The following is a 23,320-nucleotide window of genomic DNA, read 5'->3' as shown; positions in this document are numbered from 1 at the left end:
TGATTGAGGCTATGGTCCATTGATGGAATCCTTTGCAGTATACTGACAGTCATGTCACTGCAACACTGGATCTCACCTGCAATTACCACTCATCGCCATAGGTGTCACCCAAGAGAACAAAACTGAAATCTTAGAGATTATCACTTTAAACTCACAACTAAAAAAATAACAAAAAATCGCATCTTCGGTAGTATTAAAATTGTGTGGTGTATAAACATTTTAAAATTAAAAAAAGATGAGGCGACCCTATTCCATGTTCACCCGTAAATACAGAGGCAACACACACCAACAATTTTAAGATGTTGATCACAGAAAACAAGAAAAAGTGTCTCACACGCCATAGAAAATATTATTTATTTGATATATTGGCCCTGCATCCTTCTTCAAGATAGTTTAATGAGAACATGACTCTTTAAGATTTTATTTCACATACTAGAGCCTCATTAGTCTCATGTGCATCGCTCCTGATCTGTCATCATGAAATATACAGGAAACATAGAACAGCAAAACACAAAGCGACAGATGACACAGTACACTTGTGAAGGGAGAAGCCAGCACTCCAAAAGTCTTTTCGTATGATTTATTTTCCTCAAACCTGGGCAGCAGACAACGGACGTTTCAGTCAAAGACCTTCCTCAGCGTTGAGGAAGGTCTTTGACCGAGTGCTGGCTTCTCCCTTCTCTGAACTATTTGCTTCACCCAGTGAGTTTTTAATCGATTTTGAGTGTTTTTCAACAGAACACTTGTGGCCTATAATTGAGAATTTGAATGGCCCCTGGACAACTATGTTTTGTCAGAGGAATGCCGCACGAGACTGGCCAAGTAAGAAAACACTCCCATTTAGGTATTTGCTGGGCATTTCCAGAGGTATGAGTCACTTGTGATGTGAACTGGAGTGGGCAGTTAAAAACTGCAGAGCAACAAGCAGCACTTCTGATAGTTGAATAATCAGCTGATGATGTATGATTATAACGATGTCTGCTCTGTGTCATTGAAAGCAGAGATGCAGAGTTCAATGACTGTATACAGCCAAGTAACCACAAAAATGTTCATGATACAATCTGTGCTATCTCAGCCTGAATAGGTTTTGAGCGGGCTGAAACTAGGAGAACCGGTCAGTCCTGCAAGGCGGAAGTCAATAGGCAGACACAGACATTAGTAGACACGGAATCACAACAGTTTCATCAGTGTTCTAAAGCAGGAAGAAAGAGCCTTTTTGTTCCTCCATTTTGATGTTGACATTGTCATTTATTGAATTCTTCAAATTCTCATATCCAATTTTGCAAGACATTCAGCCAGGCATAGCATACACATTTCTTTTTAGGAAAATAATGCCAAGTGTCAAATAGATTCAGGAAGGAAATGATAGATCAAATTGCTCATGCAATGCAACTTGTGATGGATCTAATATCAATTCAAACAGGTGCAGAGGTGCTTCCTGGACGAGGAAGCGCCTTGACAATTTTCCAGTTGCCTCCAATAGATGATAAACAAACAAAATCAATTTGATTACCTTTTTCCATATATATACACACACACACACACACACACACTATACACTACACAAGATCAAGTACATAGCTGTGGCCATTTCTTGTATCAACTCTTGTATCAACTTTCACAGACTTGACTTGATAGCAACAGCGCCCATTTACATGATTTTAGCTATAGACAGTACTTGAAATAAAGCAATTATAAAGCCATTGGCATCAACATGAAATGTTTACGTATTGAAATGAATATAAAGAAATTTTATTTGAACTAGAAATGCATATAGAAGCCTTTTGAAAATTTAAATTGCTTATATGGCATGTAGAAACAGGGTGGGGCAAATGCAATACGTTTAGCTCTATAACTAACAAATAAAAAATAATTTAGCCACACAGTGAACATGATTTAACTATTGGCACCTACTGTAAGGCCCTGCCTGTACTTACCAACTATTTGCGGCTCATTCTGGTAGGACAAGTAAATTGTAGGGCCCAGAGAGTTATGGTGATGACTGGCATGCAACTATGATCTCAATTATCTAATCAGGTCGGTGCTTTCCGCATGCATGCGTCGGATTGCGCTTCAACCACTTTGAGCTATGCCAAGATTAGAATATGTCTGACGTCAGTTTAGAAACGCTTTGCAATAAATCAGTTCACACATTTACTGTCGCTCACATCCGCTTACGGTCACTCACACCTGAGCTATAGATGTTGAGAATCATCCATCGTGCCTAAAAGATTGCAAAGCCTTCAACACTACAGGCCCGAATTGGTGACAAATTACACTTTGGGATGAGGGGTAACAAAAACGCTGAAAAGAGGCTTAAATGTCCCATCGTGGATCTAAAAACGTTGCAGTGTATGTGAAATTAAAAGCACAGTGCACCTGAAGGTGGGGTCGAACACGGGGCCCGCGTGAAAAACAAGTTCTGTAGATCATTTATGTACATAAGAGACCATGGAGCTTAGTGTTGCAGGAGAGCATTAACTAAATCCCTGTCGGTGTGCATACAGTGTGTGTGTGCGTGTGTGTGTGTGTGCATGTGTGTGTGTGTGTGTGTGTTTGATCCATCCACATCTTCCTGCTCAGACCAGGGCCATGGCCATCAGCACAGCGGTGGCGGTGGCGAGGGCGAGCGGCAGTGCGGTGGTGTGGGGCAGCCCAGGCGCTGCGTTGCACAGGTCAATGTTGCAGCACGTCTTCGTCATGGAGTAGATGGTTTGGTTTAAGACAGCCGTGTCATCGGTTCCGTTGCATTCATTCACTTTTGCACAGCCCTTTGTCTTTATAAAGTTCAGGTCGCCTGTGGAGAAATAGCAAATACATCGATTAGCTATTAGATTATACTGGCTATTGACCATTCACACGGTGGCCATTTTGAACACTCGGGGTGGGGAATATTTTGGCCAGTGTCCTACTGTTGTCCTACTCTAGCTGCGCCCTATGGGTGCCAGGATGCCTTTGTTTTTATCTATTTATCTTCTGTATTGAAAGCAGAGACTGGAGAGTCAGCATTTTAAACAGAGGAATAAGTGCCTCAGAATAGAGGTGACTTTGGTCATCACTGGGGAAAGAAAGGCACACTGGCACTCCTTAATGCTAAATTCAAGCATAGACATAAAGGCACAGATGCTAATTTGTATAGGGATCTGATGCATCCTCTTCTTTTCCCCACAATGCACCCACACTACCATAAGGGCTGCAACATCTTAATTATGGTATTAATACCTACTCCTCCTATTCGTGTATATAATGTACATATTGGCGTTTTAAATGGTTTTTTGTGTGTTTCGGTCTTCTTGTGCAGTCCTTTCTATGGCGGGTTTCCCCCTAAAAGGGGCAGTGGCTTATGAGCCTACTACAAAATGATATGTTGCCGTTCTGGTCCATGTGGGAGGTGGTGTGGTGAGGGAAAAGATGCTATGGAAAAGAGGCTGTAGCTAGGGATAGGAAGGTCGGGTTCGAGGGCTGGGTTGAGCGAGTGGCTACGTGTATCTGTGTGGTGGAAGGTGGCGTGATCAGGAAAGGAGGCGGGTCCAGCGTATCTAGGGACAGGAAGGTCGTAGAGAGTTGGGGTTCGAGGGGTGAGTACGAGGAGTGGCTAAGGGGATGTGGGTGGCTCAGGGTCAGGGTTCTGATCCGACTCACAATATTTGCATATCATAGCAGACTGGAGTATTGGCCTTGGCGGAGGTCTGCGCGCTCTCAGAGCGCAATTCTAGTTAGTTGTGTCTGGAGTGGTTTAACTGTGTCTTTCAAAGTGTGCAATGATGCCAAGTCTCCTCCAAGCCTCTCACAACTGGGAGAATGCAGACCGACAGGATTTCTAGCAGTTTTAGCTCCTTACCTGATTTCCCCTCGCCGCTGAAGCAATGTTCTCCCTCAGGGCAGGTGACTTTTGTGGTGAAACACAGACTTCCAACCCCAAAATCACATTTGTAGCACTCCAGGGCATGAGCTGAGTGGGGGGGAGAGAGAGAGAGAGAGAGAAGAGGATCAAAAGCCGTAGAATGAGGGGGGAATAGACCCTTTTCACGGTGGCCATTTTGTGTCGAAAAGGCAGGACCAACACGGGTGCAAGCAGAACACTAATGACAGTTTCCAACTTCCAATCATGGAATTTGGAAACTCTCATTAGTGTACTGGTTGCACCTGTGTTGGTCCTGCCTTTTCGACACAAAATGGCCACCGTGAAAAGGGTCTATAACGTTAGCAAAAGGCAGCAATATGCCTTTTTCACAGCAGCCAGTTTGTGTCTAAAAGGCAGGAAGTAACACAGGTGCACCAAAACATTAATTATGGTTTCCAACTTCCAGGCCATTTAGGTGTTCCAGTGCCAGGGTCCTAATTAGTGAGTTGGTTGCACCTGTCTTTACCCTGCCTTTTAGACACAAAATGGCAGCTGTGAAAAAGGCCCTTTAGATTAAAACTGAGGTCTGCGTAAACATCTTGTCATTTGTCTGAAATGAAAGCTCTTGCTGACAGTCCTTTGCCGTCTAGACTGTTGGAACAGTGTGGGTCAAGGGACACTTTACCGCTCACTCATATCCTGCAGCTTAGCATTTTAAAAGTGACTCAACCAAAGGAGGGTAGACAGGCAGGTTCACTCCACAGTTGGAGAAAGGAGAACTGGGGTGACCTACGACTGGGCGATATGGTTGAAAATCGATATCACAATAATCATAAGGATGTCTTTCTGATTCGATGTGCATCACAATTATGGCTCATGTGTGACAAAAATTGTTAAATAATCAAGTTAATGTTCATCCCATTGAATGGTACATGTGGCAAATAATATGCCTTAAAATGTTTCACATCTCAGTTTTTACATAAAATATGCTCGTCATCAGTTTAGACAGCAGGACTGTGCGTCACGAGATCCCAAAATCACCACATGATGATATGATATTGATGTATCGCCCAGCCCTACTATGACCTGCTGAACCCTTCTCACTTGACCCGTTTCATTCAATAGCTGTGTCTTCCTGAAGTATGCATATTTATTTATGATCTGACTCAATGTCATACATGCATTCTACCAACTCCTATGTGATGAAAACCTGGAATGAGTGTGTGACTGAGTGCTGGAGGGGAGATTCCTACACTCGCCACGCACGCACACGCGCGCGCACGCACACACACACACACACACACACACACACACACACACACACACACACACATACTACTAGAGTTTCTAACAGTTAAACCTGCCCTTCAGGTCTCGACCTCGAAGCTTCACGACTGGGATTGTCATGGAAAGGGATATGATCCTTTCTCACATAAACCCACAAGGCATGTCTGTTTCTTGCTAGTTTAGAGATTAGCTTAGACACTTTACACCAGTGAACTGTTCAGTGTGGTCCATCTGGTTCTTTTGGCTTTCATGAAGAAGACCTTACTCTGCTTAGATCTATTTCATAGCATCAGGGACCTCAGAGGAAATCAAAACCCAGACCCAACTGGGTTTGTTCCATGGGGTCACATTTACTGTATCTATCCACCTGCCTTGATAATTTTGAGAACCAGGAAATGAATAGTTAGCAATGCAATAAATGTCCAGCAGAGGTGTAAAGAGGACCAACATGTTTTCTTTATTTAGATTTAGAAAAACTGCTACTTCAGTTTATCTCAAGTCAATTAAGATCACTTGTCAAGAAAACAAATACATATCACAATTTTAGGCATGTTTAAAAAAAATCTTCAAAATATCTGTTTTGCCATGGTCCTTACAAATAACTTGATGGGTTCTTATCAGACAAAGGTTTTGTACTTCACTCATGTCCAAAAATAACTTGCTCATGTAAAGGGTGGAAATGCTTTCTGGATTACGGTAATAAAGATTAAGTATTCAATAGGGTAGATTATACTAAAGGATAATAACTAAAGTATGTGCTTTCTTTCTAACTTGTGGTGTCTCATGATGAATGTCCCACACACACACACACACACACACACACACACACACACACACACACACACACACACACACACACACACACACACACACACACACACACACACACACACACACCTTGTGCAGCTGGTTTCGGTCACACCCGAACACAAGAGGAGTTGAGCATTGCGGCGAGGGAGCTCCGCCTCCCATAGAAAGACGCATGACACATACTCAAGTGCTTGTTCTAGGTAGGAGCCAGTAATTACATGTGATTGGTTAGTCAGAATCTAATGCAGCCTCAATCTCCACCCTGTCTCTCTAGAATACAGATCAACAAGTCAGGGGTTTGTCTACCTGGCAAAACAGCCAAGACTACGACTACATCTGACAATCTACAAAAACTGGATTCACTTTTACAATAAAAAATATGCAGAGAATTAAATGTGACGGGAAACAAAATACTTTGGGAAATTCCCCTCCCCTCGATGCTGCCACACCTCGAGGACTCGTGGTGGTTAAGGGCTCTGCAATGTAGACCAACAAGTTATCTGTCACCTGACAGCGTCAGTCTGGAAGGCTTTTCCCCCGGGGGTTAGATCCAGTCCAACCTGTCCCCCCCCACCACATCTATACATTACACACAATTATGAGCCATCTAAAGTTCCATGACTGCAGACTACAGAATAAACAGGTCAATTTGGGCGCTTACGAGAAGCTGACTGAGGTGAAGAATTCATCGCATGGGAACAATCACACCAATGCTGTTCAGTTATATAAGGGTATAAGTGCAGAACGCATAAGTGTCTCAATACATAATTGGTTAGTGCCTCAATTTTTTCCCTTCTGATTTCCCCCCCATTTTCTCCTCAACTGTACTTGGCCAATTCCTCTCTGCTGTCCCGGTCGCTGCTCCACCCCCTCTGCTGATCTGGGGAGAACCCGTCAGTCTACATGCTTCCTCCGATACATGTGCCACCCGCTTCTCTTCACCTGACAGCAAAGAGTTTCACCTGCAGGACGGAGCGCGTGGGCGGATCACACTATTCCCCCCAGTTCCCCTCCCTCCCGAACAGACGCCCCGACCGACCAGAGGAGGTGCTAGTGCAGTGACCAGGACTCATACCCCACTTGCACAGATGGCCCATTGTGACTATTAGGAACGTCTGACCGAGAGTGCTTTTACCTCCAGTGTAGCTCAACTGTGTGGGTCGGGAGCCAAAAGTGTGTCACGGGGCCTTTTTGAGCGTCTCGCGGATGTGCACATGAGAAAAAAAAGTTCTTCTACTCATTAAGGTTGCTGGCGTCCGTGGCCAACTGTACTGTCTTTCAGAGTTTGTAGCGGGCTCATTTTTTAAGCTAAAGTGAAGATACTGGTACCATGATAGTAGAAGACCTAAGGAATCCATTGGTACCGACATGCCATGCTAGCTTGTAGTGAAGGGGTCTAAATGACACTACAAAGTTAAGCTAAATTCTGAAATTTGGTCACGAGTTAATGACTAAGGAAGAATGTGGGTCGTGAGGCTAGACCAGTTGAGGACCATTGCTCTACAACTACCCAGACACAGCAACACGCTCTGCACAGGGTGGACACCAAAACATCTGACGGTATGGCAACAAACAGATATATGTTTAAGCCAAAGCAGCCGATACACTCACCACAATACAGCATTTACAATGTGGCAAATCCGAACTGCCAGTGTTATCATACTGATGACGAGTAAAAGCTGGGGCTAGGCCAGATAGCTTTTTGTCTTTGGGCTCAAATATTTGAGATGTTCTGTGATCTTTGTGATAAAGGTTATAAACTTGGCAGGAAAATGTGGGTGGGGCGAGGATTTTACCTTGAAGAAGAAGAAACCGGACGGACAAACCTCATCTCTATTAGTCAGACACACACACACGTTATGCAGCACAACAACACACACAGCATGCTATATATGGTGCTGTGAAATTTGTCTTCCGCCTCTCCCTCCAACGGGCAGGGCCAGGTAAAGGTAAAGTCCCACTGATTGTCACACAATGTGTGATATTTGTTCTCCGCATTTGACCCATCCCCTGGGGGAGCGGTGAGCGGCAGCAGCGCCGCGCTCGGGAATCATATGGGGGTAGACACTGCCGCTCAGGCGATGTCTTCTTCCATGCTTTTCAGTGGGGGTTCATTGATGTTATATGGAGGAGGAACCCCAGGTGAACACGGGGAGAACATGCAAACTTCCACACGGGAAAGGCCATTTTCACGAGATAACCCTCCTGGCACCGAAGGCATGGGGAGACATATACCCAACAGTGCCAAGAGACGGGACTCAAACCCAGGACCCTTCTTGCTGTGAGGCGACAGCGCTACTCCACTGCGCCACCATTGAATAAAAGCAGAAGGGTGTGAAGCAGCTGTGTATACTTCATGGGTTAAGTCATGTGGCGTGCAATTTGGCTTTCCTTGTGACATTGTTGCCAGTTGGTTGCACCATGTGCATGTGGTTCACTGGTTTGAAGTTTAGAGAGTGGCACAAACATGTCAATCATCTCATGTGGAGCACATGATCCCTTTTATATGTATTTCCCCCCCCTGTCTTTCTCACTTTCTTTCTCACAATGGGCACACCTTTGCATAAGCAGCCATGCGTGGCATTTACATGATCATATGCAGACAGATGAGATAAGAGATGAGAGGACCACTTTCTCTAAATTCCACACAGCGGGTTAGGGTTAGTATCTTTCAAACAGTATCTGTTTGAAAGATACTAGTATCTTAGTATCTTAAAACATCTTTCAAACGCGTATCTTTCAAACATCTGCCACCACCGAGGCCACGCTGAGGCACGGCCCAGTGAGCTTCAGGCTGATGTGGATCTAAACTAGTGCGGAAGGATTCAAACAGGCAGGCAGAAGTAGAAATAGCCGATTGACATACATTTGGAAACAGGGAATGTTCTTCTTCGTTGTTGGTCATGATTAACGGTCCGCATCAACAGGGCTGAATCATTGACAGTGGTGGTGTAGTCAGGAATGTCATACCGAATTAACCTGGATAGCTAGGCTTAGATAGTGAGGTAATATGCAGTTGTGCGGTGGTAGCATGGAGGGGGGTGTTTCCAGGACGCTGGATTACACCGTTAAGCCTTCTTGAGGTGTCGTGGGCCTAACTTAACGAAACGTCGGTGAAGGAAGGTGCCCACTTGAAAACCCCAATGACATGCTTCATACTGCTGTTGGCTAGGGTAGGTAACTGGTGATTTGTGTCTTGTTTATTAGTTTGTTAGCCTGTTAGCTTGTTTTATTCTGGATTGGGCTTCTAAATGTGTTTTTCCTCGGATTTTGGCACAAGGGATAGTAACATCTTGTCCTGTGTATTAATTAATACTAAAGCTAGCTTAGGCTAGTGACTGTTGTGAATAGTGCAGCTGACAACTAGGGAAAGACCTAGTGACAGCATGGAAAGACAGCTGACAGGAGGGATTAGACCCCACCGGGGCTGCAATGGGTTAGCTGCTCATTGTGGCAGTAGCCAAGGCCAATAGGCCATTGGTTACACCCAAACTTGCTACGAAACAGAATTATGAAAAAACACCCCTAGAGTCTGCGAGAGCGGGGGCGGAAGATGACTCACCTATGGTTGACACGGTTATTGACTCTGGAACGGACTTGACTATGAGTAGGGAAAACATGTCAGTGGAAGCCACTAGTTCAGATGTAGATGGAAAGAAGTGTCAGGTTTGCTTGTGTGGCTGGCAGAAGGTAACAACTTTGAGGGGCCTTAGAATCCATCAAGGCAGGAAGAGGTGCTTGGTAGAGGGAACACAGGGACCCCGCATTGATAATTATTTCTTAAGAAGTTTATCAAGTCAGTCGGGTGAAGTCCAGCGACAGGAAGTAACCCACAGCTCGCAGGACATCAGCACCCCTGATGTTGAGGCAGGTCCTAGCACCGAGGAAAGCAGAGAGGCCAGCCAGCCAAAAAGGGAGAAGATTAGCGGTCAGAAGCCTAGAGTTAAGTGGCCAGGTGCAGCGGAAAGTAGGAAGTGGGAAGATATCAATAGTGATTTGGTTAGGATGTTAGAGAAGCTTAAAGGAACTGCTGAGAGTAAGTTGGAGAAAATGGGAGATTGTATTTATGATTATGGTAAGGAAAGGTTTGGCGTCTTTGAGAAAAGGAAGAAACTAGAGGGTGAGGTAGTTAAATCTAGGCGCCAACAAGAGATAGATAGACTTATCCAGGAGAGAAGACAGCTTAAGAGGCAGTGGAGGAAAGCTACAGAGGTTGAGAAGGAAGGCATTGATTGCTTGCAGTCAGATGTGAGGGATCGGTTGGCAGTTTTAAGAAGAGCAGAGAGCATTAGGAAAAATAGGAAAAAGAAAGAGAGAGCTAGAATAGCATTCTATAAGGATCCATTTAGATTTGTGAAGTCATTGTTTAGTAAGGAAAAGAATGGTAGCCTTATGGTACCTAAGCAGAAGCTTGAGGAATATTTGGAGGAGGTTCACAAAGATAGGGAAAGGTTTAGAGAGATGACAGTCCCAGCTGATATTCCACCTATTGGTGAAATAGAGAGCCAGTGTGATGATAGCCCACCAAGGTGGAAAGAAGTTCAAGAAGTAGTGAGACGTGCAAGGGCCTCTTCAGCCCCGGGTCCTAATGGAGTCCCCTACCGGCTGTATAAGAGTGCTTCAGATGTGTTGCAGTTTCTATGGAAGCTGATGAAGGTAGTCTGGAAGAAGCAGGTTATTCCTAAGGCATGGCGTAGAGCAGGGGGAATCTTCATTCCTAAAGAAAGGGACTCGTTAGAGATAAGTCAGTTTAGACCTATCAGTCTACTTAATGTTGAAGGGAAGGTTTTCTTTAGTGTTGTGGCACAGAGGCTGTCTAGTTATCTAGAAAAGAATAGGCTAATAGATACTTCGGTGCAAAAGGCTGGAATTCCCGGCTTCTCCGGGTGCTTAGAGCACACCAGCATGATCTGGCACCAAATCCAGTCAGCTAGGCGTGAGAAGAGAGACCTGCATGTAGTATTCTTGGACCTGGCTAATGCTTTCGGGTCAGTGCCGCATAGTCTGTTATGGGAGGCCTTTGATTTCTTTAGAGTGCCAGGTAGTATAAAGAGCTTAGTTAAAGCCTACTTCTTAGATATTCAACTCTGCTTTACCACAGCAGAGTACACTACAGCTTGGCAGCAGCTGGAGATAGGCATTATGGCAGGGTGTACAATTTCCCCATTAGCTTTTACCATGGCAATGGAGATCATTATTAGGGCTTCAAAATGGGTAGTGGGTGGAGAAAGGCTGCAGGGAGGGCTGCGGCTCCCTCCAATTAGGGCATACATGGATGACATGACGACTATGACGTCAACCGCTCCATGTACTAGCAGATTGTTGGATAAGTTAAATAGTAATCTGCAGTGGGCTAGAATGAAAGTGAAGCCAAGTAAGTCCAGGAGTATTTCAATCATTAAAGGGAGGGTAGTAGGTAAGAAGTTTGTTATAAATGATGAGGTGGTGCCTACAGTGTTAGAGAAACCAGTCAAGAGTTTGGGAAGATGGTATGATGCAAGTCTCAGTGATAAGGGACAGTTTGAGGAGGTGAGGCAGGAAATGATTCAAGGTATTTCAAGTATAGACAAGTCAGGGCTCCCAGGAAAGTTAAAGTTGTGGTGTTTGCAGTTTGGATTGTTGCCTCGGTTGATGTGGCCACTGACAGTGTATGAGGTTCCCCTTTCAAAGGTAGAAAAGCTAGAAAGGATGATTAACTCATTCATTAGAAAATGGCTTGGAGTCCCACGCTGCCTAAGCAGTGTAGCCTTATATGGGAAAGGCATATTGGAATTGCCATTATCTAGCCTGACAGAGGAGTTCAAGTGTGCTAAGGTTAGACTGGAAATGACTCTGACTCAGTCAAAGGATCCAGTGGTTAGGAGTGTAGCGCCCACAGTTAAAACAGGGAGGAAGTGGAACCCAAAGGAGGCAGTACAGCAAGCACAGTCAGCTCTTAGACACAGGGATATCATAGGTCAGGTGCAGCATGGGCGTGGAGGCTTAGGGTTGTGCATAGGGAAACCTGTGTGGAACAAGGCATCAGTAATAGAAAAGAGGAAGATGGTAGTTGAAGAAGTACATAGGCAAGAGGAGGCAGTAAGATGTACTAAGGCAGTGTCGCAGGCAAAGCAAGGACAGTGGGTGAACTGGGAGAGTGTAGAGAAGAGAAAGTTGAAGTGGAGAGAGTTGTGGAGCATGGAGGCCAGCAGAATTAGATTTATTCTAGGGGCTACTTATGATGTGCTGCCATCTCCCCAGAACTTAAATCAGTGGTTGGGCGAGGATGGTGCCTGCCCATTGACAGTGGTGGTGTAGTTAGGGATTGTTTGTTGTTAGGCTTAGATAGTGAGGTAATATGCAGTTGTGCGGTGGTAGCATGGAGGGGGGTGTTTCCAGGACGCTGGATTACACGTTAAGCCTTCTTGAGGTGTCGTGGGCCTAACTTAACGAAACGTCGGTGAAGGAAGGTGCCCACTTGAAAACCCCAATGACATGCTTCATACTGCTGTTGGCTAGGGTAGGTAACTGGTGATTTGTGTCTTGTTTATTAGTTTGTTAGCCTGTTAGCTTGTTTTATTCTGGATTGGGCTTCTAAATGTGTTTTTCCTCGGATTTTGGCACAAGGGATAGTAACATCTTGTCCTGTGTATTAATTAATAATTCTAAAAGACATGGGGAAGATACAAGGAAGTAACTACCAGTATACATGGACATAGCTTTAATTTCAAAAGTGGAGGGGACACATTTTGTACAGGCCCACATTCTCAGGCCCAGCGGCCATTTTGTTTAAATGTTTTTCTAAATTTTTGGCCGTTTGAAGCCAGATTTAGAGGAATATCACATTTTAAATTAACATTAGGATTAGACTGTTATGATGGCATTATTCAGTTTTAACCATAAAATGTGCCCATTTTCTCATTCGGGTAAATACTGTATATTTATATTTCGAGATTTTTGTAAATTATTTGTGCTGTTATGGTTATTAAACTAATAACCATAACAGCACAAATAATTTACAAAAATCTCGAAATATAAAGTAGTCTCGCTTACCAGACTCTCCCAGCAAAGGGGCTGGGAGAGTCTGGCTGGGCACGCTTTCTATTGTGGACTACAATGTGCCATCCCCCGAACGTACCATGCAGGCTGGCTTCATTGCATAATCCACATCAATCGTTTTCAGCGTGTAGCAACGAGCTAGCGACTAGCGCTGCTATTGTTATTGTTTCAAAGGCAGTGGCGCAGACATTTGAGCTCGGCAGATTCGACACTTACAGCAGCAGAGGCATACAGATTCAACACGGGGGGTGTGGAAAGGAAATCCAAATATGGTCGCAGCCGCAGTCAGAGCAGGTCGGAGCCAATGCAGAGCTTGCAGGCAGCGGAATGGGATTTCCATCCAGCACCGACTGAAATGGTCGGCACTCGGCACCAATGAGAGAGCTAACTAAGTCCACCATGCTGCTTCAACCCAGTCAGACTATTAGTTTAGTGACTCACTTCTACACTGCTGCCACTTACTAAAGCTGCGTTCACACCGACCTATTAAAGTTTTTCGCTGGGATCGAGTTTACATACAAAGTCAATGCAAACGAGCGATTGACCGTATATTTGCCCGGGAGAAAAATCGCTGGGTGTCCGAGTGACAGAGACAGAGCGGGAGAAAATTTACTCGTCGCCTGAGATGAAATATCCCAACTCCAGCGAAATTACGCTGGCATCAGTTGCTGTTCAACGCTGATTGGCTGCCGTGTGAGAGTGAGTCAAGGATCAAACTGGCTTGGAACAAACCGCTGGTTTATTGTGTGGCAACAAACCGCATTGACAGCTGATTGACAGGCTGAGAGCTGACATGAAGTGAAGTCTGTACTACCGCTATAGAGCTCGCATTATGAGCACGCTGATAGGCTTAGCTTGTAAACAACTACGGTAGCTCGTAGTGGACAAATATCATGACATTGCGTAACGTTATAGCCCACAGATGTCCGTCAATTATTGTGCCTGTTGACGAGCGATTTAAACAGAGCGACAGAGCGATTCCAAAGGCTTGAATCGAGCGACAGAGAGAAAAATAAATATCTCGTGTGAACACAGCTTTAGAGATGTGATTGGGCCCCCCCAGAGCTGTGTGCCCAGACACAGAGGGGGAGAGCTGGTCCTAGTAAGAGATGTGATTGGGCCGGCCCAGTGTCACACTTCTACTGGCCCTGTCGCTGGAAGATGGGGTGGCCGCATGGTCCTAGTGCCTGCCGTTTCTCTGTTTTTTTTTAAACATTACTTTAGTTTTTGGACTCCAAATGGTGCAGGGGTCCAATACTGCCTTCTTAAAAAATGTGGGGGGGACATGTCTCCTGTGTCCTCCCCCCCTTCCTACGTCCCTGCCAGTACACCACTTAGTAATGCTGAGTACTTTTACAGTACTACAGTGAATCTTTCTTCCCGACTTGAGTAAGATTTTGTTGAGGAAACAGCACCTTTGCTTCATTAATATATTTCAGGTCTCTCTCCCCTTTTGCCCTCAATTTTGACCAAAGAATGAGACTGCTGGCTGACGAGAAATCAGCAAATGCATCAAAACAGTATATGGTGGCAGTTTAAACCATGGGGTGTGCCATCTTGCAAATCACCATAATTTACCTAGTCAGCCTACTACTGCTCCCTACAGTTCATTCACTGAAACTACGGATTGCTATGTGTTTAAAACACTGAAATCCTGGATGGGGCGGGGCAGGGGTGGGAATGGGCACTCAAAATCGATGAAATAGTTGCATCATGGGACAAGAGCACAGCAACACAATTATAGAGCAATTACAGTAATTCGATAATATTCTAGGCCTGATATCTCCTCATGTAATGAGCGCTCAAGGGAGCAGTGTTCTCCAGGATGACACCTTCTGAATTTACTACCCGGGTTTTCCAACTGAGGGCACCATCGTCTCAAAAGGAGAGAAAACTTGTTTTAAAACAATTATCCTTTCTACTACTAACAATTGCCAATTCAATACAACAGTGTGTCCATGTGCGGTCAGCACACAAGTAGCTGATAAGCAACAGGCCCATTCCTGACTCCCACATATGCCAAGTCAAATTCCAGAGAGCTCAGTACGAGAGAGAGGTGTGTGTGTGTGTGTGTGTGTGTGTGTGTGTGTGTGTGTGTGTGTGTGTGTGTGTGTGTGTGTGTGTGTGTGTGTGTGTGTGTGTGTGTGTGTGTGTGTGTGTGTGTGTGTGTGTGTGTGTGTGTGTGTGTGTGTGTGTGTGTAAATGAAGCAGATGCAATCTCATTTGATGGGCGGAAAAAGCAATACGGATACTGGAATATAACAACTGAGACGCACTTCATGGGATTTCTGCTTCGGTCACATTACACGGGCCGTGATCCGGACTTGAACCCGGGTTTGAGCTCATGTTATCCACTACCACGTCACACGGTGCACACGAGCATACACACCTGCTTCACTGGGAATGACTCACAAGTTGAATGTATAGGCTATGTACGCAAATAAACCAAAAATAATTACAAGAAGGAAAGGTAAACATGCACAGTGCCTTCATTAGCTCTCTTCAAATATGAATAATGACACTGCTTACCTACCAAAGGAAAGTTAAATATACCCAGGCGGGTCTACTGTCGTTGAGTAAATACACTTTAATGTGCATGCGGATCTATCCTAAAACATACAACTATTGTCCCTTCCTGTGTATCCCTGAGGGACTGGAACAACATCCTTCAGCACAGATTAGAGCAGACACTTAGTCTGAAAGCATTACCCACATTCAGAAGAGTTGCCAACACCAGCAACAGCCTGGACCATGTTGACTTAAAGCAACCAGACCTCATTTCAAACCATTTTTTCTAAGCATTCACATACAGATTCATTCCTGATCATTTTTACATGCATCTAATTCAGTGCAGGTGTAAACACTTCCACCCCACAAACAGCCATTTAAGTAACTAATTAGTGGGGGAAAAGGTGACAGTTATCGTGCATTCCTTTATAACTGGGAACTGGTAATCTTACGACTTCAAAGGTCATGAGCTGGGACGGTGACGTCACCAGAGCTGGTATTTCCCATTCCAAACTCGTAGGAGCCTCAGGAGCCCCGACCTAAAAAATCCAAGATGGCTGCGCCGCGCAACAACAGTAGTTATAATCATAGTAATGTTGTTTAGCACTTCTGTTTTGTTTGTGTCTCATTAAATCAGCTGTACACACAGCACTGCCTAACTTCTATCTGTGTGGACATGAGGCTGCAGTGTTTGTATGTGCAAAATGCCACGAAATGCCATGTTATCAACTGTTATTGCTAACAATGGCTAGCCTGGCTAGCGACTGGATCTGACCAATAAACAGTGAACTTCCCAGCTCAAGTTCTCTGCAAATGGAACGCTAACAAAACGGATGTGACATAATTTAGCCTCCACATCCCAGTTATTTTGCGATAAAGGAACGCACGATTATATCACCTGAAAGCTTACGCTTCTGACACCTTATGCTGTCAGAAGCAACAAAGCTGTTCAGACACACAGGAAACCGATCACATGTGGCGGCCTGAGGCAATCGGATCTCAATGCGCATTGGGTGTGTTCAAACCTGTACTTTACTGAGATCGGATTGGCAAAGATTAGGACTGTGCCGTTTAAATACCAGAACAGGGTCAGAGACAGAAATCTGTCACGTCCCAGATAGGAAGGAATTGGGCAGGTCCCAGATAGGAAGGAAAGGTAGGTCCGGGTAGGAAGGGAAGGGTGTGGTCTGAAACAAGAGATGGGGAACAGCGGCGAGAGGGGCTGCCAAGGACAAAACAAACTACAATAGACCCCAACACAATAATAAGAACATATAGGATATAGCCTGCACAACACACCCAGTCTGCAAACACTTTTTGTTGACAGTGAATCTGACACTGGGCTTTGGCTCAAACTACGATACTACATGTATTGGGTGAGGAATTTCTCATCTAATGCGTGGCAGGTTGAGAACAAACACAGACTTAGCCTATAATACCACGAACAGGCTGCCTTACCCAAATCCTATAATATGGTATTGCAGCAAGAGCCAGGGATGTACTGGAGGATAAACACAGTGTTTTCTCATCCGTGGGATAGACTTGACTCATATTTTCCATGTGACCAGTGAGTTCACAGTGTGCATCATATGAAGCAGTTATCAAACAGATTTAAGTGGAGGATGGGGTGTGTTTTTTTTGTTGGGGGGGGGGGGGGGGGGGTGGTAATTAATGCTGTTCTATAGAATTGAGGTTTGTTTATAAATGATGCAGTATCACATTATAATGAAGAACTGGTAAGTCAGCTTATGTTTAAGCCACTTTTTGTTAATTTACCCCTGGGTTACTTACAGCAGGCAACAACATGTCATAGGAAAACACAGTCTGACAACAGCCTGAAGCTCTGCGCCATTTAACACAGTAAACTACTAACTAGGCTACTGTAAGTCAAATATTGGAGCAAATGTTAATGAACCAAAACACAGAATAGTGCCCCAACAAAAACGTGCTTGACAAGAATTGTGTTCTGAATAGTACTTCTCTGTTTATGGTTATTGTGTTGTCCTCATTTCCTCTATGGAAATTAGATTTATAGGCTCAAGACAAAATAGAACTCAACACTAGCCTACTACTACCTAGGCTATACCTTACAACAACAAATAGGCTATATAAATATCTCAATCTTGTAGGTCGACAGCATTTCTAAACTAGGCTATACAGTAGGCTATAATATTCCTACATGGGAATATATAGTGATGATGAAAAAATACATAAAAGTCACTAAAAACTCACTATTGAGTGCAGTAAGCACGCACGCACACGCACGCACACACGCGCACACACACACACACACACACACACACACACGCACACACATACACACACGCACACGCACACACAAGACTAACGGTTTCCTTTGAAGTCGTCAACGTTGTCCCCACAAGCTGGTTTTTAATTTGTTTTTGTTTGTTGTGATTTTTTTCAATTAGTCTCCGCGGGAGCGGTCCTATCGTAGTTAAAAAAAAACATATTAAAACATGCAAAACCAATCGATTAACCACAAGTTAGCGGTTTTCCTCTTTTCTTACCGATTGCAAAGCAGATCCCAGCTGCAAAAATGCTGAGAATAATTCTGTTCATCTTGGAAAAATAAGGCTTGAAAACTCGACGTGACTCCCAGGACAATTCTATCTGCGTGGACTCAGACCGTTATAATCTTGATCAAACATTTTTTTTTGCGCCATCCCTCTATTTATAACCTTCCACCTCCCATCCAAACGTCAGCATTATCCAATCAGAGCGCTGTTTGGGACATCCACACCCTTCCCCCCTAATCTCCCACCTGTGCAGTGTGCACAACAAACAGCTAGGTAGGGGCTCCAACCGGGTTTAGGTGCTCAATGGTCGATGGTGGAAATGTGCTTTAGACAAGACAAGACAGGACAAGTTTATTTGTATAACACGTTTAATCACACAGGGGCGTAATGCAAGACAAAATTCTGAGGGGGCACAATAGGCTGTATGGACCCAACAACATTTTGGCCATTTTTTATTTATTTTGGCCATAAATCAGATTTAGAGGGAGATCTCATTAACATTAGGATTAGACTGTTCTGATGTCATTATTCAGTTTTAACCATCAATATTTGCTCCTTTTCTCATTAGTGTAAATAGCTACTGTAGTAGCCTATGGATTTTTTTTTATTATCAATTAGCCTATTTGTGCTGTTATGGTCATTCTTTTCTGTTTTTTAAGAATTAGATTTTCCTCTGCATCTTGACCTGGAGACATCAAATGGAATGCAGTGTTTTGCTAACTACAGTATAACCTGCACAAGCAGCTCACTGCCATAAGACTCACACAGCTCTCATTTACCAATAGGATGATAGCATTACTGATGTTATTGTTTATAAGAAATTATTCCATTTAAGAAATTTATAATTTATAATCTGTTTTAGGTGTGACCTAAGTGGAGAGGGCTGGAGCAGAACAGTGTTGGATATGAGTCACTGGAATTAGGGAGAGGATACGGCAGATTCCACAAAAAAAGAGATTTATTGTGTCTTAGACATTCCCTTTGGGTTCTGGAGAGAGCACACAAACAGAGAAATCCATTTAGAAACATTCACGTGGTATATTCTCAACTTAACACAAATACGGTACATCATCATCATCATCATATAAAATTGAGTAAGTGGGCTCTGTCTGTTTGCATTTTTCGTCACTTTTTTGGTCCCACATTGTGAGATTTGTGAGGATTTTGGTCAATAAGATGTCACACTCGAGCACTCGAAGATGTCATCAGTGATGGTCACCCGAGCAATTGTGATGTCACTGATGATGTCACAGTCTATGATGTCATCAGTCAATGTGCAGACTCTACTTTTCTCTCACTGACGTCATCAGTGATGCGAGGTGGGGCAATTGTGCGCTGAGTGATGTCACTCGAGCACTCCATGATGTGATCAGTGATGGTCACTCGAGCAATTGTGATGTCATCAGTGAGTGATGTCATCAGTGATGCGAAGTTATGCAAATTTGCGCTGCGCATGCCAATAGAGCAGGCGAGTATTAGCATTTAATCATTCCATGTACTCAACTTAATATATCACTCACTTTAGATGCACAATAGCGAGAACAAAGGGAAGGCCAGGCTGGGTGGTGGGATGAGAGCATGAGAGCACCTGTGCCTAGCTGACCTCAGACAGCAGGTGTTTGCTTGTTGGTCCTCCCAGAGATCAACAGGGGTGATCACAGTCAGACATGGAAGATTTTCAACGTCTTATCAGTATGTTAGACTCGAACATTTAAGATGTTGAAAATCTAACATTTAGAGCAGTTTTCTCCGTGTCTTTAAAGCAGGTTAATGTTTGCTAGTTATAATGTAAATGTGCTGTGTGATCCAGGACTCAGATTCTACTTTCAAACCCTGTTGTCACTTTGCCCTCGGGGTTATAAAGCACAATGAATGCTGAATTTATGATATATTCTGTCAACAACTTATAATCTTTAATAAACCTTATTTATATAAGGTCTCATGCATGATTATAAACATTTATGATGAATTTTACATTGCCTTATAAATGCATTATAATGTGTTATGAATGTGCTTATAATGCCTTATTGAAATGGTCTTCCTAGAAAGTATTACCAGTTAATCATTCCATGTACTCAGAAAACAGAATCTAAATTCAGTCAGTTCAGTGGAACAAATCCCACAAACACAAGTCAAGTCCAAAGCCACCAGAACCCACGTCAAGTCTCATTCTCTTCAGCATCAAGTCAAGTCTCATTCTCTTCAGCATCAAGTCTCAGGCAATTAACATTGTGACTTGAGTCTGACTCGAGTGCAAGTCATGTGACTGGAGTGAATCCTGTTCTTCACCTTTGGCTACGTTCACACAGCCATCCTTAGTGCTTGAATCTGACTTGTTGCTCACATCTAATTTTTTTGTGTGGCTGTTCACACAGACTTTTTAAAAGTGGCCCATGTCAGACTCCAGTGTGAACAGGTCGCGGACCTGAAGTGACCGGCATACACAGAAGAACAACTATAACGTCACACGCAGCACACTGCTGTTCTACGTAAACCCGGAAGAAGACAGCAGCAAACATGGTGGTAGCTGACAATGTTGTTTCATCTGTTGTTTACAGTTTAATTTACAAGTTATTGTGCAGTGGAAGCCAGTGAATACAGGAGCAGATGATAACGAGGAGGAGAAAGAGAGCCAACATTTTAATGATGGCATTTTGTGGAGCAATAGCTGCTACTTCTTGCTAATACTTATAAGGTCTAAAACCTCACTTTCCCTCCACTGATTAGCCCCCTCACAGCTGTCCTCCATGTTTGTAATCACAATCTGCCCACTTGGTCCTCCCTCCTCCCGCCAGCGCAGAATAGTGATGAATGTCGCTCTGGAATGACGTAAAAGTCACATTGAAGCATTAAGTCAGATATGGGCCAGATGTCTGTTCACACCGGAGTCACATTCAAAAACATCAGATTCGAATCTGATGTTTTTCCACATTTGAAAGTAGCCCAGGTCGTCTTTAAAAAAGTCACTTTCAATGTGACTTGTACTGTTCACACAGTCATGTAAAAGACTGACCTGAGTCACTTAGGGGGGAAAAGATTAGATTCAAGCACTAAGGATGGCTGTGTGAACGTAGCCTTTGTTGCATGTCCATATTCCCTGTCCGCCCTCCAGTGTGAAGCTTCCAGTCCAAAGCTTAAAGCAGGAATGCCATCAAACTAATATTAGAAACACATTCGAATCCACACAGGCTTATGTATTTCCACTGGCTGTGTTGACATTAGGAGTCAACGCAGTTGGGTTTAATGAGACTAACTGGATGTGATTGTAGTTTGTTGTAGGATCCCTAGCCACATCACAGTTATATATCTTTAAACAATATATAATATCACTGACCTGCATGGACTACTGACTTGTAATGGAGCCCCTAGCATAAGAATTCTACACGTGTGTACTTACAACAGAGTGATAATAAATATCTTGAATCTAATATAAATTATACAGTCAAATCGTATACCTTCTGTGTACTGTGGTTGTGTAGTGAAGCAGTGATACCATGAAGTGTGTCAGTGTGCTGCATGCCAACTGTGTGTGCTTATTATATTTCAGTATCTATTCATATCTGTCTGCGTCATTTACACGCCTTAAAATAAGTGATCGTCTTTGATTTGGCTTGTGACTCGACCCTCCTCCTCCCGAGAGACAGTAGGCCCTGTGTGTCAGTTGTTCTCAAAAAGAAGATGCAATACTTTCTTTCTCACTGGTTTCTCAGATATTCAAATCATTAATACAGGTTTTGCTTGAGGTGGCAATATAGTGTTGATCACAGCTACCTGAAAAAGCAATTCTGTTCATTTCCAAAGTACAAGGACAGGAAGACAGTGCCGCATTTGTTGACACTAGCTTACTTTCTTTCTTCTGCAAACATGAAAAACTTGTAACCACGTGGTTCATTTTTCCTGAACCACAGATTTTCCTATTGGGCAAACACATGAGCAAATATAATTGTCTTCCCAAAGCCAGTTGAACCTGATGACAACATGTGAGCTCGCTTTGCACCGCAGTTTTGTCACATGGTGGCACTTGAAGGCGTCTGCTTAAACATTAAAGAAGAAAATTTTAATATCTGGGTCGGATAGCTGGATGGAAACTTGATTTTTTTTTAAATCCTACGAGTGAGGAAAGGAATGCGTCAGACTTGAGGCTTCTGTCGGCCACTCCTCATATGTCTATTTGTCTCTTTGTGTTTGTCAGCTTTGCAAATAGCCTTGGAGGAAAAGACAAAAGGCATTTACCAAACAACGGATGGCAACTGTCTCAAGTCATTGCTAAGACATACAGTGTGTTTCTCCACATCAACCACGAAGACAGGCTGTTGGTGTGGTTGCTGTGTTTGTCAAGAGCCAGTTGGTAGGCTATCTGTGTGAAGGTAAATTAAAGGGGGCATGTTTTGGCCTGTTGTCAGAACGGAGGAGCGGTTATGAAATGGCATCTTCACAGTCATCATTTTGAAATAGTTCAGTAAGAGGGAGGTTGTTTTGGCTGGGTGAAAAGCCTGCATTGTTTTGCCCACAGATCCTCGACATGTTTCTCAACTGTTGTCACTGGGCCTGTGGGCGAGAAACAACCCAACCAATCCTCCTCCCCATCCGTCACACAGCTGAGCTCAGACAACAACACGTGAAGAAGTTGACACTTGGCCAGAAAAGAAACCTGCGAGGAAGTCAAGGAAGTCGAGGTCAAGGAAGTCAGGTTGAGCAGTCATTTAAACAACATAAACAGAAATGGACCAAAGTTTATTCCCTGTTGCAGTGTTTACGAATACCAGAGCCAACAGGAAATATGTTTGGATCCAAACTATTCCCTAGCAACAGAATTTGTGTGAAACCGTCGATAGGACTCAACAACAACTAGTCTTTGATTGTTGATAGGACTCAACAACAACTAGTCTTTGATTTAAAAAGCCGATACGGCAGGGATGTCCAAACTTTTTTGAATGGGGGCCAGATTAGATAATGTGAAAATACCTGGGGGCCAGCTGCTTCTCACATCATATGGGTTATTTAAAAAAATCTATTGTACTCTGAGGATTTTGTTTACCGTCTGAAAACATTAGTTCCGCCTGAAAACATTAGTTCCGTCTGAAAACATTAGTTCCGCCTGCGTTGTTCCTACTTGGTGCTTGTCTACAAACTGGTAGTGCTGTCATTGTTACTGTAGGGGAACCAAAACAAACCAAACCAAGAATGCAAAATGAACTTGCTTGATTAACCAATACTGTGTGGAGGGCCACATAGTATATTTTGAGAGACAAGCCACGGGCAGTTTAAAATCGGTCCGCCGGCCGCAATGGCCCCT

At 43.8% G+C, this 23,320-nt stretch overlaps 1 protein-coding gene across 1 annotated transcript; it reads right to left on the bottom strand.

The window, feature by feature from the left end:
• Window positions 1–1,225: 1,225 nt before the first annotated feature.
• LOC310785397 (sperm acrosome membrane-associated protein 4-like) lies at window positions 1,226–18,174 on the bottom strand. Its single transcript, XM_083646452.1, has 3 exons — window positions 18,016–18,174; window positions 3,842–3,952; window positions 1,226–2,797 (listed from the first exon to the last, which is right to left on the bottom strand). The coding sequence occupies exons 1-3, from the start codon at window positions 18,065–18,067 to the stop codon at window positions 2,580–2,582; spliced, it is 381 nt and encodes a 126-aa protein (XP_083502578.1). The 5' UTR covers window positions 18,068–18,174; the 3' UTR covers window positions 1,226–2,579.
• Between the last annotated feature and the right edge of the window lie 5,146 nt (window positions 18,175–23,320).

This window comes from Poromitra crassiceps (genome assembly GCF_964638095.1).
Source record: "Poromitra crassiceps genome assembly, chromosome: 11".
Classification (NCBI taxonomy): Eukaryota; Metazoa; Chordata; class Actinopteri; order Beryciformes; family Melamphaidae; genus Poromitra; species Poromitra crassiceps.
Note: the sequence above shows the minus strand (reverse complement) of the source record. Positions and strands in the feature narration are given on the sequence as shown.

Coding starts and splice junctions, on each gene's coding strand:
- LOC310785397 (XM_083646452.1), bottom strand. CDS start 18,067: ATGAACAGAATTATTCTCAGCATTTTTGCAGCTGGGATCTGCTTTGCA. Junction 3,953..18,015: donor TGGGATCTGCTTTGCAATCG/GTAAGAAAAGAG, acceptor CCCCCCACTCAG/CTCATGCCCTGGAGTGCTAC. Junction 2,798..3,841: donor CAGCGGCGAGGGGAAATCAG/GTAAGGAGCTAA, acceptor ATTTCTCCACAG/GCGACCTGAACTTTATAAAG.